The 16,588-nt window shown below is 42.1% G+C and overlaps 1 protein-coding gene across 1 annotated transcript; it reads left to right on the top strand.

Annotated features, from left to right (window-relative positions):
- Positions 1 to 9,852: 9,852 nt before the first annotated feature.
- Positions 9,853 to 14,287, top strand: LOC133020364 (high-affinity choline transporter 1-like). The gene is made up of 8 exons (XM_061086889.1): positions 9,853 to 10,036; positions 10,306 to 10,422; positions 10,534 to 10,689; positions 10,845 to 10,993; positions 11,071 to 11,214; positions 11,325 to 11,478; positions 13,434 to 13,651; positions 13,727 to 14,287. Exons 1-8 carry the CDS (start codon positions 9,853 to 9,855, stop codon positions 14,285 to 14,287), a joined length of 1,683 nt encoding a protein of 560 aa, XP_060942872.1.
- The last annotated feature ends 2,301 nt before the right edge of the window (positions 14,288 to 16,588 follow it).

Here is a 16,588-nt window from a genome sequence, read left to right as displayed (position 1 = left end):
GTTCAAAGAGTGAGAGCTGCTCTGGTTCATTTCATTTAAATCAGGATAGTCATGGAGCAGAGGTTGAAAAATAAAATCATGTAACGTGATCATTATTGTCTTTTCCACAGATCTGTGTTGTGACAGGTTGGTTCCACTCTCTCTTGTTTCATCTTCAACAAAACATCAATACTTTACTTTTTCTGTTTCATTCACTTGTGATTGTTTGACTGTTTCAGGCTCAGCCAGTCTCTGAGAACCAATCAGAGCTCAGACCCAACTCTCCACCACGATGAAATCCAGCTGCCAGTGTACTCGTCTCTTCTCCACGGTCAGACGTCCTTCTCCTACTGAATGCCTTCACAGCTATTTCTAACTTGTTGCTTTTCAGAAGAACCTAGTCACAAAGTTTCCAATTACATTTCATGTTGATTTGATTTTTTATTGACTCGTAGGTGACGACTGCATCTATGAATCAATCAGAGGAGACACGGAGGAAGGTACAGTATAAAATGTGCCTCCTGCAGAGAAGTCCTAAATGAAAAACCTTCTGATTTCAGGTGGACGGGCAGATGAGGACAGAAATGTCCAACACGATGTCATGACATCAATACACACGCGTGGTTTTCCAACATCTCATTTTAGTCACATGGTCCAAAGACAGACATTTGGACTTTTCAGCTGAGTCTGAAGCAGAGTTACAGGTGGAAAGGTTCCTCAGACCCGGATCCAGACCAAAGCACCAGAATGTAGTCAGACCCGGATCAAACTGAACCAGGGATCGGTTTAGCTGCGTCCATATAATGTTCGAACAACAAGGACGTTAATTTGCATTGGAACACGTGTGGAGCACCTGAAGCTGGTGATGCTGGTTGTGATAGAGATATTAGAGTGGCAACGAGATCAACTAAATGAATAAAACAGTGGTTCTCCACCTTCTCAAGTCGTTTTCTGTCTGATCTTCACAGGAACCCGAGGTGATCCAGAGGAAACGTCTGACTACGTGAATGAAAATCCACATTCAGCTTCAGGTACAAATATTAACAACTGTCTGTTCAGCTACTGGCTCATGAGCATTTGAAATAAACCTCAACTGACACTCCATCATATCATTATTAAATAGTTCTTGTACGATACGTATGCAGTTCAATTAGTGTCTCAAATTTCAAATCCTTTGTGTAAAACTATGAACGGCCTTGATCCTGTTGTAGGGTTGAAGTATCAAGTGTGTACTTTAGAAATTTAAAGTTATTGTCACTTTCAAATCAAACTTATTCCAAACTATTGTCACGATAGTCATGGAGCGGGGGTTAAAAAATTTATCATGTAACGTGATCATTATTGTCTTTATTCACAGATCTGGGTTGTGACAGGTTGGTTCCACTCTCTCTTGTTTCATCTTCAACAAAACATCAATACTTTACTTTTCCTGTTTCATTCACTTGTGATTGTTTGACTGTTTCAGGCTCAGCCAGTCTCTGAGAACCAATCAGAGCTCAGACCCAACTCTCCACCATGATGAAATCCAGCTGCACGTGTACTCGTCTCTTCTCCACGGTCAGCCGTCCTTCTCCTACTGAACGCCTTCACAGCAAAATCTAACTTGTTGCTTTTCAGAAGAACCTAGTCACAAAGATTCCAATTACATTTCATGTTGATTTGATTTTTTATTGACTCGTAGGTGACGACTGCATCTATGAACCAATCAGAGGAGACACGGAGGAAGGTACAGTATAAAATGTGCCTCCTGCAGAGAAGTCCTAAATGAAAAACCTTCTGATTTCAGGTGGACGGCAGATGAGGACAGAAATGTCCAACACGATGTCATGACATCAATACACACGTGTGGTTTTCCAACATCTCATTTTAGTCACATGGTCCAAAGACAGACATTTGGACTTTTCAGTTGAGTCTGAAGCAGAGTTCCAGGTGGAAAGGTTCCTCAGACCCGGATCCAGACCAAAGCACCAGAATGTAGTCAGACCCGGATCAAACTGAACCAGGGATCGGTTTAGCTGCGTCCATATAATGTTTGAACAACAAGGACGTTCATTTGCATTGGAACACGTGTGGAGCACCTGAAGCTGGTGATGCTGGTTGTGATAGAGATATTAGAGTGGCAACGAGATCAACTAAATGAATAAAACAGTGGTTCTCCACCTTCTCAAGTCGTTTTCTGTCTGATCTTCACAGGAGCCCGAGGTGATCCAGAGGAGACGTCTGACTACGTGAATGAAAATCCACATTCAGCTTCAGGTACAAATATTAACAACTGGCTGTTCAGCTCCTGGCTCATGAGCATTTGAAATAAACCTCAACTGAAACTGCATCATATCATTATTAAATAGTTATTCTACGATAAGTATGCAGTTCAATTGGTGTCTCACATTTCAAATCCTTTGTGTTAAACTATGAACGGCCTTGATCATGTAGTGGTGTTGAAGCATCAAGTGTGTACTTTAGAAATTTACAGTTATTGTCACTTTGTTTCAGGACGACTATGAACGGTGCATCCTCCAGAAAACAAGAGCATGAAAATCAACATTCATCCTTAAACACCTTCACATATTAGACTCACCAGTTTTGTAACAGCTCATTGGAAAGAACGACTTGATCTGGGTTGAATTTCAGTATAAATGAAAAAAAAATGCTGTGATATTTGCTTTTGTGTTTACGTTCAATATTTCAATTGGCTGATATGGGCCTTTTAAGATATGCTCCGATATGAAAAGGTTTATTTTACAGGATAAACAATGTATATTATGATCATATTTTACATTGAAATTTGTTTTGCCTTAATTCAAGTTCTATATATTCTGTTTTATTTGTGTTTTCTTTCAATTTATCTTTATTTCTTTATGAAATATTGTTTTACTTAAGCTTAACTCCCAATTTTATACACAAGTGATGTTTTTTGCTCCTTGATATCGGTATCTGCATTGGCCCCTAAAAAAATCTTATTCTGTATATTTTTGCCGCAGTCATGCAACAAAAGTTTGAATGCAACCTGTGATGTTTTCCATTCGTACGTATAAATATGTCTTTGTTATTATTCACCAATGACTCAATGGAGGACGATGTCAGAAAGGACCTCGTCTGTCTGTGTATTATGTTCCATATACAGTCTGTGGTTATGTGTGATTATTTCCATGGCTCGTAATTCTCTGTTTGATGAAAACACTCGTCTGCAGAGAGTTTAGCTTTTTGTTTTGAAATGTAACCGATTATAATTCAAACACATAATTGAATATGTTATTTCTTTTATCTTTATTAAACTTTGAAATCCCAGCTGGACTCTGTCGATGTGTCCTCTTTTATTTTGAAATCGCTCACCTTACGTGTCCTCTGTGTGACTTCCTGTCTGAGTGGGAGCTGGTGTCCTTCTGGTCCCACCAGTGTCTCCTCAGCCACTTGCTCATGTCTGCAGTGGTCAGCTGGTCTTTGCCCAGTGAAGCTCTGCAGCTGATGGATGTTTCCTCCACATGACGTCTCTGCTCTGACCGATGACTCCGGCTTTCAAGTGAAGACAAGAAGGTTTGTGTTTTATTGTGGCAGGAAACTCTTCTGTTGTACATTTAAACCTTTGTCTCAGTGGGAAGACTTTTCTCCCACCTGCAGCTCTACATCATCAGCCACATGGTGGCGCTGCAGCTTTTGATTTATCTATGAATTATCTTTTGCAATAACCTCATCAAACCCTGATGAAAAAGAAATGTAATTGGGGCGTTTAACCTTAAACTTTATCATAAACAGCTATAAATGAAAATAAAACACAAATGCAGCCAAATATATAGAACATGAATGAATATGTTCTGCTTATTCTTTTAAATAAATGTTTTTCTTCTGTGTGGATCAACAAATAAACTCTGATGCAACACGTCACTGAACGGCTGATATCTTATATTCTTATCAACCAATAAATCACTCGTTCTTATTGTCTGCTGCAAATTAGCTTTTACTGACATGAGGACATTGTTTTCGCTGCTGTTGTTATTATGTTTGTGGGTTTCCACTGGTTAAACCAGTCTAACCAGTCTTCTTCCTGTTCAGAATCAGACTCAGATGAAACAGCCAATAGGGTTAACTTTTTCTTTGGTGGCTCTGAGTTTTTTTCTTCCCTAGGTTTCTCTGCAATTACCCTCTGTTCCTTGACTAAGTTGGTGACTGAGTCCCACACCTCACTCCTCTCAGCTCTGGGTATACACTTGAGGTCCTTGAATCTAGGGTCCAATGCAGTAGCAATCTTCAGATATGCAATGTTGGCATTTCCCTTGCGTGTCTCCATGTCGTTTCTGAATGTAGACTTGAACTTGGTCACGTAGGCAGGGTCATCATCTGAGCTCTCCATCACCCGGGACAGATGGCAAAAAGCAGGCAGAGCCACAGAGCATGAGAAATACTTTTCTCATCCCAAAAGTTCAGTCAAATATCTGCAACAGAAAATCAACTCCACTTCAGTCAAAAAAAATTGCATTCACTTACATTATACAGAAAAATGATCCTCTACATATTCATGCTGCATGCACTCAGACAGGATAGTGAGAAATATGATGTAAAACATACCTGCAAGGCTCCAGTAGCGTTTCCAACCTCTGCAGTTTGTCCATTTCAGCTGTAGTTGGCATGACAATCTAGGTGTTTGTGGTGAGGACGTCCCTCAGTGGCTGTTCGTTTCTGCGGATGCTTTTAATCATGTCCAGAGTAGAATTCCATCTGGTTTGAACGTCTTGCATAAGCCACTCCTTCTTCTGTCCATTTTCAACTTGTTGTTGCTCTAATTCTGCTGCACTTGCTGGACTGTGTTTTAAGTGCCCCACAACCTTTCTGCACTTGGCCAGGATATTGTCAAACGCACTGTTCTGCAGAGATACTGTGACAGAACACTGGAGACTGTGCGGGACATGATCAACAGGCAGTTGTCTCACAGCAGCGATCATATTTCGTGCACTATCTGTGCTAAGTGTGGTGACTTTATTTAACACATTCCACTGCTGTGCAACGTCAGTAAAGTGTCCCGCGCATGCTTCAGCATAATGTCTCTCCTCTGTTTTCATCACAGTCAGAGCATGTGAATGCAGCGCCCACTTCTCATCAATATAATGCACTGTGACTCCGAGGTGATTGTGGTTACGAGTGATGTCCAGTAGTCCCCAGTGAGCGCAACAGCGGGTGCACGTTGTAAAGTTGTCGCTTTTGCAATCCTCTCCTTTTCATAAAACTCGTGTTGCGATTCTCAAAATGTTTCTCAGACTGACGTCTTCCACAACACGAGTCGGCCTGCAGTCTGTCGCTCTCCACGTCGCTATGGCATCTGTTAGCTTCTCTTGCCTTTGTTTATCTACACTCCTCCCTGCATCTAACGTAGTCTGCTGAAGCCTCGCTCCACTCTCTGTTTCGTTGAATGATTTGCTGATATCAACTGTGTGTTTTGCATTCAGGTGATATTTTAGACTGGAATTACTCCGGTGATAAGAAAATTCACCTTGGCAGTGGCTACAAATAACTTTGGTTCTGTCGACTCCGTCTGGAAGAACTTTAAAATGAAAATGGCCATGTAAAAGCTCCGTTCCCTTATACATGGTTGTTTATCCGCCAATTATTTTCTTTTCCGGTTCCGCAGCAGTCAGCAACAGACTTTCACAAAATAAAAGCCTGACTTTAACAATAATACAATAAATAATCAAACCTGCGTTAATGCGCGATAAAATAATTGTCTGCGTTAAATAAGTGATGAGTTAACTCGATTATAACGAGTTAACTTGCCCAGCCCTAATATATATATATGTATATATAAATACTTGTTGTGCAATAATGGTTAGGAGTGATACCATAAGATGGTGTGCCTTTGGGCATTTAATAAATTTGGTTATCAAAATAAAATATAAAATATTAGTATGAAATCATAACTTTAGTTTGTTTAAAGTTCTCTCGGGGCACCACCCTTCATAGAAGGGTAAAGGTAGCCAATTTATTGATTAAGATCAGTCTCATTTAGATCTAGTTCAATTAGAAATCTAAATATTTACTATTAAAGATTATATAATGAACAGTGAAGGTTTAAATAGTTCTTGACAGTGTAGAGGTTGGCAAAATTCACTTATACAACATCAATGAAGGAACATTTTTAAAAGGAAGCATTTATTATGAACATAATAAAGTATAAAAACACAAATTACTAACAAAATGTACTAACTAACAAAGATGTGTATGTGAGTGTGTGTGTGGGGGGGCGGGATTTAGGGGCTCTCAAAATGGTGGTTAACAAAGAAAGTCACACCTTCCTGTGGGCTTTAAGATGGCCCCTAAGATAGCAGACCCCTCCCCTTTCTTCAAAAGTGGTTTAACAACATATAGCGGGGGTCTGAGCTAATGAGTTGAGGAGATATGCTTGTCTGTGTGGATGTAAAACAGAGACTGAAAGGGTCAGAGAGATCCTGTGAAGGGCGTATCTAACATTTAACTTTCATTTTACTTGTAACCACAATAACACAGCACATATCAAACTTAGTAACACCACACATAATCAAATAAACAGTCTTGCTTAGTCTGGTATAATAAGTAAGCCCAGTATATTACCAGTCCTTCGAAAGGGAGAAAGTTGCTGTAGTTCAGTTAGCAGTTCGTCCTGCCGGTTGTGTGAAGTCTTCTGGTTCGTGCGGTTTCTGCTTTCGCGGTTCTGTTGAGCTGTGGCGCCCCGTTGCTTATTTGAAGTCCTTACCTGCAGGACACCGAGTCGCTGCTAGGAGTTTGTAGAGCTTGAAGGGCGAGGAGGTTTCCTTGAGAAGGTGAGCTGGAAGCTAGACCTCTGACCTCCGGTTGTTGGGAAGAGAAGATTTGAGTTGGAGCAGCCTGGACCCCCCTCCCTCGGAGATGCAGGAGAGACGGCTGGTCGCCTGCTGTCCTCGGTGGTTAGAGGGAAAGAGTTCTGGACCAGCCTTCCGCCCTCAGAGGGATTGGAGAAAGAGAGAAATATTTGGAGGAGGCCTGTCCTTATAAAGGCCCAGTGACCCCCAGGTCATGGGGCCAGATTGACCAATTGGAATTGACTTTTGTGGCTTTTAACACCTACGTGTGAAGATGTCCAGAACAGAAGGAACCTGTTGCCCCCTGGGAGACTGAGTTCGCTCCAGCACATGCGGTCATGTGGTTTCAAGTTTTGTCCACACATGTAGGCTGAGAAGGAGGCCGTGTGGTTCCACAAAGACATTGCCCAACATACTATATATACATAAAAACTGGCTCACACGTAGAAGGATGGCAAAAGAACTCCGGTTATAAAAACCTAAGGTATAGACAACAGGAAACACAGGAACAGGACGACTGAATAAACCCAAACATTTAAGTCAACCTGACAACGAGAAACACAAAGACTCTACACACAGAGGAGGCAGAGATAATAGACCACAGGTGAAACACATGAGGAAAAAATATGGTTACAGTTTTTTTTCAAAGGCATAAACACTAAAATCAAAAGTATTACACAATTATCAAAACCTTACACTCAAGGAGCATAACATGGGCCCAGATCTGCACCACTATCAGCACAATGTCAGACTCACACTTTTTGCAAAACACTAAACACACTTGCATTAGACACATGAGTATGTCATGATGTCACTTCCTTGTAATTCCAAAGCACTGACTGTCAAATGACCCCCCCCCCCCCCCCCCATGAGCTAATTGGTTCAACAGCCATCAGGTGCACAAACACATGACTGCTTCATTGTAGACACAACAATCAGGTTTAAGCACTTTACAAATGCAGCAGTTGAGTTCACCTGACTTCAACCAAAATGGAAGGAGTCAGAAGAAGAAGAAGAGTGAGGGTGAGAGGGGGAATCCACAGAGGAGGAGGAGGAGGAGGAGGAGGAGGAGGAGGAGGAGGAGGAGGAGGAGGAGGAGGAGGAGAAGGAGGAGGAAGAGGAAGAGGAAGAGGAAGAGGAAGAGGAAGAGGAAGACCTGAAGCAGGAGGAGAACATGCTCAAAGAGGAAGAGGACCAGATTTATCAGATGAATTTTGTGCAGCACTAGTTGACCCTGTCGTGAACCAGGGATTGAGGCTGAGGGAGCTGGACTCAGAGTTCAGATCTCAGCAGATCTACAGGGAAATCTGTCATTGTGACCTGAACTGGAAACAGAATCTTCTGTTGGTCTGATATTTGCTGAGCTTACAGTTATATGCACATGACTGTAGTAGCATGAAAACTGGGACATGTTTTGTTGTGATTCTCCATGTTGACATGTTGACTGATTTGGGAATATGGAGAGAAATCAAATATATTTCCATCAGTCTGCAGAATTGGTCTTGTGTAGTGTTTGGTGAATTTATTGTGTATTTGCACTTTCTCTATGTACATCATTTACAGTACTCTGATCACTGAGAAGTGGAATTGCAAAAAGTGTTTGAGGTAAGCAGCAGCAGTGTGTAACTGGCTCAAACCGCATTATGTCATATGAAAGGTATGTGTTTCATATGCTTACAAAATCTGGTTTTGATAAATTAGTGTATAGTTTTACAAAAGTGTTTCATTTTACAAAGGTTCTTAGGTGTACTGCTAATTGTGTGTAGTGTTTTGAAAAACAGGGCCCTGTTCGTGCTTAAGCAATCAAGAAAAAATGTAACTCAATAGTTTAATTATGCTCCTCTGGTATGTTTGAGAACCCCAGCGCAGAGCCAGAACAACCAGAACAACCAGAACAACCAGAACAAGTCAAAGGGAGAGTTCAAGGGCGTCTATTCAACAAGAGACTGGATGTGAGACGTGGTTGCTGATAGCTCGGCGAGGTCGTCAGCGAGGAGGGAAGGCAGGAGGATCGACAGGGGAATCACACGGTGAGTACAGGATCCAATAGGATGGGGAAACACACAACTCTAAATAAACAATTCAGAGCAGCTGAGAACGAGAAACTACCAGTGCAGCGTCGAGGAGGAACTGGCGATGTGTGGGAGCAGGACCAGGGTAGAAGTCCTGTTGATGAGCAGCAGAGGAGCTGCAGGTGCGGTGGCGAGTCTTCCCTGGTGGAGCCTCCGTCGAGTCCCACCTGCAGAGGGAAGAGAGACAAGGGAAGGGCGAGAGAAGCTAGGGGGGAGGAGCAGTGACACAACTTGGATTCAACAATTCTTTGTTCACAAATAAAAAAGTTAAGTTTTGTTGAGTTGCACTTACATGTAGCACTTTGTAGTTTGGCTTTTTTGAAGCTAAGTAGTCACTTGGTTCTTGTTGTTCTGGGTTTGTTCCCTCGTGGTTGATGCACTTATTGTGAGTCGCTTTGGATGAAAGCGTCAGATCAATGAAATGTAATGACGCCGTTTCGAGTGCAATATGAATGTCAGGGCTTCTGGATACTTGGATGACACCACAGGAGCTGTATGGAGGCATGTTCTGTTTTTATTCTGTTGGCTTTTTACATCTGGGAATCGAGGCCACATTATCTCGTGTAATAGAAGTGAGAGTTATTCAGTAAAAATGCATTAAGAAACCTTTTAGGAATTTTTCTGATGGGAGGAGACAAACTAACACACTCTCTCAAACACACACACACACACACACACTGATGAGTTGCCATGACAGATTAACTTATAATCAAAGTTCGTCTGCCATCAGACCTGTGGGACAAGTTGCCCTGTAGCCACGCGCATTCTTTACCTAAGAAGATATTTATTTTGCCAAAAGTCTCTTGAGGCCCATAATTAGTTTTACGAGCCGAGAGTGAGGAAGTAAATCGTAGCCACTGTAAGAGAAGCTACACTCGTCTACATGACTCTTTTTCCAAACTGGTTTTTACGAAAGTGGGTCTGTTGTTTCCCAGTTCCTCTCATCAGTCACTCAGGTGAAAACACGCTGGTGTGTAAGACAGTCAACATTCTTCATCATGGCAGTGAACATCCCAGGAGTGATATTGATGGGGCTCTTCTACCTGTTGGTCCTTGGGACCGGCATCTGGGCTTCTTTCAAGTCCAAGAGGGAACAGAAGAAAAGTGGAGCCAACGAGATGGAGATGACGTTACTGGGAAACCGGAGCATCAACTGGGTGGTGGGGATCTTCACCATGACAGGTGAGGACAGCTCAGCTGAAGACAACAGGATGGAAACTGTCTGTCGCAGCATGGAGGCAGAAAGATCTGGCAAATTATAAAAGCCTGACCTTTACAAGAAAACATCATGAATTGTTGTTTATTATGAATAATAAACCGCCAAATCAGATTAGACAACAACAGTCTTGGTTGGGTGAAGTCCTACTGGTCCTATTGATCAATAACACTGAATTATGATCTCACATTTAGTCTTTGTCCAAATATCTGCTGTGTGTTGATCCATCCTGCAGCTACATGGGTTGGAGGAGGCTTCATTGTTGGCACAGCTGAGATGGTGTACACTCCGTCAATGGGACTAACCTGGGCAGCCACCATGTTAACTGCATACAGCTTATCTTTTATTCTATGTAAGTTGAAGTTGGCAATTTTACTTCATCAATTCACCGTAAGTTGAATAATTATTATTGTGATTTCTTGATTTTATCATGAGTTTCTGTTTTTCCCCTCATTAAATCAAGGTGGCCTGGTGTTTGCTAAACCACTGAGAGAAATGAAGTGTGTCACAATGATGGACCCTTTCCACATCAAGTATGGACAAGTTCTGACAGCTGGACTGAGCCTGGCCTCAATTTCTATTGATGTGATGTGTCAAGCATTAATACTGATTTGTTTAGGTAAGTAAGAATATACAGAAGCACTTTAACCTCTCCTCATATATGTGTGTGTTTAAATGTCAGTTTAAAATAAATGTATGTGAAGGAATATGAGTCAGTGATACTTGTACAGTCTGTATATAAGTAGAACTCCACTGATCCAAGGTGTTTAACAGGAGGCACCATGAGTGTGGTCCTGGATTTGCCCTACACTCTGTGTATCTGGATCTCTGCTGCAGTTGTCATCATCTACACTCTGCTGGGAGGTCTCTACTCTGTGGCCTACACTGATATTATTCAGCTTGTTCTTATATTCATTAGCTTGGTGAGTTGCTGTTCTTTAAGGTTTCATAAAGTGCTGGAGTCCTTGTCCATTACTCACATTTGTATTTGTCTCTGCAGTGGCTGTGTGTTCCCTTTGTCTTGATGAACCCTAACTGCTTGGACATCAGCAAGACACTGATGAACAACACCTTACACGCTCCCTGGATTGGTGCACCAGGACTGGAGAAGACCTGGATCATGATGGATGAATTCTTGATGTTTGTAAGATGGAGCATAACTGTGGCTGATGTCAAATGTACTTCACTAGTGTTGAGAGAAATCCTCAAGATAAAGACACTTGACTCATATTTTAATTCTGTTTAATTTTCAAGACACTGGGAAGTCTGGGATTTCAGTGTTTACACCAGAGGACGTTGGCAGCTTCTTCATTAGCCACAGCTAAGCTCTCGTGCTTAGTCGCTGCTTTCCTCATACTTGTGCTTGGAATACCTCCAGTACTGCTTGGGGCAGCTGCTGCATCTACAGGTACTGACAACTTCTACACACTAATGTGTTGTGCAACAATGCTTAAAAAGTGACACCATAGAATGGTGTGCCTTTAGGCTTTCAATAAATTTAGTTATCAAAATAAAAAATAAAACATTAATATTTAAAATATTAATATTAAATCATAACTTTAGTTGTTTAAAGTTACCTCGGGGCACCACCCTTCACAGAAAGGTAAAGATAGCGAATTTATGGATTTAGATCAGTCTCATTTAGATCGAGTTCAATTAGAAATCTCAATATTTACTATTAAAGATTATATAATGAACAGTGAAGGTTATGGAGTTCTTGACAGTGTAGAGGTTGGCAAATTTCACTTATGCGTGTGTCTGTGTAGATGCTTAATAAGACAAAAGGGGTAGACTGAAATGCAAAGAATATTACAAACTAACCTTACTTTCAAATAACTTATAACCCAAAATATCACACACACATATCAAACTCATAGACATCACACTGAATTGAATTAACAGTCTTGCTTAGCCTATTATAATTATTAAGCCCAGTATGTTACCAGTCCTTAGAAAGGGACAGAGTTGCTGTGCAGTTTGCAGTTCTGTGACGTCTCCTGGCTTTGTGTGGTCGTCAGGTTCTACATTCGCGGTTCTGTCGAGCTGTGAGGCTCCGTTGCTTGTTGAATCTAAACTGCAGGACATCGAGTCGCTGCTAGGAGTTTGGAAAAGCTTGAGATGCGTGGAGATTTCCTTGAAGAGATGAGTTGGAAGCTGCACCTCTGACCTCCTCTGGTTGGCTGGGAAGAGAAGATTTGAGCTGGAGCAGCCCGGCTTCTCCCTCGGCGATGGAGGAAGAGAGGCTGGCCGCCGGCTGTCCTTGGAGGGTTGATGGAAAGAGAGAGACTGTGTAGAGAGGGAGATCTTGGTCTTATATAGGCCCTGCGACCTCACAGGTCATGGGTCCAGACTGCCCAATAGGAGTTGACCATTGTGGCCAGGTTAGAGAAAGTAGCTTGTTGCATGCAAAGAAAGACTGTGAAGAGCATAACTAACATTATCTTTCAAATAACTTATAACCAAAATATCACAGCAACAAAAATCAAACTTATAAACATCACACGGAATCAAATGACCAGTCTTTGCTCAGCCTAGTATAATTATCAAGCCCAGTTGTGTTACCCGTCCATGAGAAGGGAAAAAGGTTGATGTGCGGTTGGAAGTCCAGTGAAGTCGTCTTGCTGGTTTGTGGCTCCGGTTGTTGTGGTTCTGCTGTGCGATGCAGCTCTTGAGCTGGTTCTTAGGCTGGACCTCGCGTCGCTGCCTTTTGGAAGGTTTTAGCAGTCTGCTCCAGTCAGACCTGCTTGAAGGTTGGTAGAGCTTGGATTAGGAGGAAGATTCCCTCGCTCGGTGAGTGGAGAGCTGCACCTCCTCCATTGAAGTTGAGCAGAAAGAGAGGTGACCTCCTCTCGAAGAGTTGAGTCAAAAGGATGAGTTGAAGAGAGCAAGTGAGCTGGACAGCCACACTTCTCCTCTCAGAGGGTTGAGTAGATAGAGGAAGAAGGAAGGGAGAACTGGGCTTATATTGGCCTGGTGACCTTATGGGTCATGGGGACCAGAGGGACCAATAGTGGTTGAAACTTCTGTCTCCGGTCAGACTTCACACCTCTGTGTGACGTTGAGGAACCCTGGGAGACTGAGTTCTGGAAGCTCTTGTTTGTCTCCAGAACAAAGAACATGTGCTCAAGGCTTTGACTACACATGTGGGCTGAACTGTAGTTCACAAATACCCGGTACCAACATCCCATGTGATCCCTGTAAGCAGACTACTTGATCACTATAACCACGTTATTTAACCAGCCTTTGAGGAGGAGCGATTCTGTTGTCGATTTGGACGATTGATTACTTTATCCTTGATCACTTTATACCGTGTCCACTGTAGTGTTTTATTTTTGTGTGAATTTTCTTTGGTCTGCTCCTCAGATTGGAACCTGACGTCTTATGGTTCTCCATTTCCATATGAACGTGGGGAAGCAGCTCAAGTCCTGCCCATCACATTACAGCACCTCACCCCGTCCTTCATCTCCATAATCGGAACAGGATGTGTTGCTGCTGCTGTGATGTCATCTGCTGATTCTGGTTTGATTTCTGCTGCTTCTGTCTTCACCTCCAACATATACAAGAACATCCTGAGGCCGAAGGTGAGAACATTGAATTATAAGATAATAGTAAATATCTCAAACCTCTTCACCTCCTCCTCTCTACTTCTCCTCCAGGCATCAGACAGAGAGATTCAGTGGGTGATCCGAGTTGCTGTGATGGTTGTGGGTTTGGTTGGTACATCACTAACCAGCCAGGAAAACAGTGTCTTACTCTTCTGGATTCTAAGTGCTGAAGTGGCCTACATCATAATCTTCCCTCAACTGGTCTGCGTCCTCTTCATCAATATCTCCAATGGTTACGGAGCTGTTATGGGCTGTGTGGTGGGATTGGTGCTCAGAGTTCTCAGTGGACTCCCCTCACTCGGGCTGCCAGTTGTCCTCCACTTCCCAGGATGTGTTCTTGAGGACGGAGTTTATGTCCAGCACGCTCCAGTTAAGACCATCTCCATGCTGTCTGCCATTGCTGCCATTGTGTTGTTCTCCTATCTGACGTCTGTGCTCTTCAACAAAGGCCTGTTACCTGAGAAGTGTGACGTGTTCAAGGTGAAAGTCCAGCAATCAGCACGAGAGCTGACACTAGTACATGGGGCCAAAGAAGACAATGAGAAAGAGACACTGGATAACAGGTGTCCTCAGACTGAGGCCTCAGAGCCAATGATTAGCTCAGAGTGTTAGAGTCCCTGAATATCTGTTGTTTGAATCCTAACACAGACCAGGACGTTCTATCACATCCTACTTCCCCATGGACACTTCTGCATCCAAACACAGGGGCATTAAGACAAGTGGACAGAGATGGCGCCAGTTAACTGAGGACATTTGTCTACAGTTCAACTAGATTGACTTTCTTTCATTAAAATAAGTTCATATTGCAGCTTTGGTCCTTTCTTGGGTTCTTTGTTCAAACTGGAACAAATGACAGCGAGATCTACTGAACTACAAAGATTGTGATCTCACCATGTTGTGTGTCTCTTATGATGTAAAGTGTGATGGTGAGATACAAAATCAGATATTGTAATGGTCGAAAATTACTTCTTCATATTGCTGGCATTTTAATCTGTGATGCTTCAGGGCACTTCAAATCTTTTGTATTTACACACTTTCATTTCAACCACTTCACCATAATCTTTTAATAAAGTTGATTAAATGATCACTGAATCATTGCAGCTGGTTCATTTAGAAAAGACGGGACAACAAAACTTGACTTAACTGGCTTCAAATTCTGAAACAAGCTCTTCCATTTGATTACAGCTACATTATGTGTTGTCCTCTCTGACCCAGAATAAGACTCATATCAACAAGTAGCATAAGGGAGGGAAAAGCAAGAAGTCTCAAGCTCATTAAATGACCACCTGACTATAGTTGTACTTAGAAAGTTATTGAGCTGGATCCAAATACAGACAAACAAGATATACAGCAAGTAGTGGATATATATATGTTTATATAAATACTTGTTGTGCAATAATGGTTAGGAGTGATACCATAAGATGGTGTACCATTGAGCATTCAATAAAATTGGTTATCAAAATAAAATATAAAATATAAATATTTAAAATATTAATATGAAATCATAACTTTAGTTTGTTTAAAGTTCTCTAGGGGCACCACCCTTCACAGAAGGGAAGAAATAGCCAATTTATTGATTAAGATCAGTCTCATTTAGATCTAGTTCAATTAGAAATCTAAATATTTACTATTAAAGATTATATAATGACCAGTGAAGGTTTATAGATTTCTTGACAGTGTAGAGGTTGGCAAAATTCACTTATACAACATCAATGAAGGAACATTTTTAAAAGGAAACATTTATTATGAGCATAAGAAAGTATAAAAACACAAATTACTAACAAAATGTAGTAACTAACAAAGATGTGTATGTTAGTGTGTGTGTGTGTGTGTGTGTTCCTGTGGGGCTTTAAGATGGCCCCTTTCTTCAAAAGTGGTTTTACAACATTTAGCGGGGGTCTGAGCTAATGAGTTGAGGAGATATGCGTGCCTTCGTGGATTTTAAACAGAGACTGAAAGGGTCAGAGAGATCCTGTGACGGGCGTTAGTAACATTTAACTTTCATTTTACTTGTAACCACAATAACACAGCACATATCAAACTTATTAACACGACACAGAATCAAATAAACAGTCTTGCTTAGTCTGGTATAATAAGTAAGCCCAGTATGTTACCAGTCCTTGGAAAGGGAGAAAGTTGCTGTAGTTCAGTTAGCAGTAGTCCTGCCGGTTGTGTGAAGTCTTCTGGTTCGTGCGGTTTCTGCTTTCGCGGTTCTGTTGAGCTGTGGCGCCCCGTTGCTTATTTGAAGTCCTTACCTGCAGGACACCGAGTCGCTGCTAGGAGTTTGTAGAGCTTGAAGGGCGAGGAGGTTTCCTTGAGAAGGTGAGCTGGAAGCTAGACCTCTGACCTCCGGTTGTTGGGAAGAGAAGATTTGAGCTGGAGCAGCCTGGACCCCCCTCCCTCGGAGATGCAGGAGAGACGGCTGGTCGCCTGCTGTCGCCCTCAGAGGGATTGGAGAAAGAGAGAGAATTTGGAGGAGGCCTGCTCTTAAATAGGCTCAGGTAATGGGGCCAGATTGACCAATTGGAGTTGACTGTTGTGGCTTTTAACACCTATGTGTGAAGATGTCCAGAACAGAAGGAACCTGTTGCCCCCTGGGAGACTGAGTTCCTTGCCTGTCTCAGAACAATGGAACCTGTGGCATCTTGGGAGACTGAGTTCGCTCCAGCACATGCGGCCATGTGGTTTCAAGTTTTGTCCACACATGTAGGCAGAGAAGGAGGCCGTGTGGTTCCACAAAGACATTGCCCAAAATACTATATATACATAAAAACTGGCTCACACGTAGAAGGATGGCAAAAGAACTCAGGTTATACAAACCAAAAGTATAGACAACAGGAAACACAGGAGCAGGACGACTGAATAAACCTAAATGTAAAAGTCAATCTGACAACGAGAAACACAAAGACTCTA

Source organism: Limanda limanda, chromosome 15, assembly GCF_963576545.1.
Source record: "Limanda limanda chromosome 15, fLimLim1.1, whole genome shotgun sequence".
NCBI classification, from domain to species: Eukaryota; Metazoa; Chordata; class Actinopteri; order Pleuronectiformes; family Pleuronectidae; genus Limanda; species Limanda limanda.
This window is presented reverse-complemented; position numbering and strand designations above follow the sequence as displayed.

Bases quoted from the DNA above. Each gene is read 5' to 3' on its own strand.
- LOC133020364 (XM_061086889.1), top strand. From the start codon at position 9,853: ATGGCAGTGAACATCCCAGGAGTGATATTGATGGGGCTCTTCTACCTG. The intron at 10,423-10,533 runs GTAAGTTGAAGT...CATTAAATCAAG, and splicing joins CAGCTTATCTTTTATTCTAT to GTGGCCTGGTGTTTGCTAAA. The intron at 10,994-11,070 runs GTGAGTTGCTGT...TTGTCTCTGCAG, and splicing joins TTCTTATATTCATTAGCTTG to TGGCTGTGTGTTCCCTTTGT.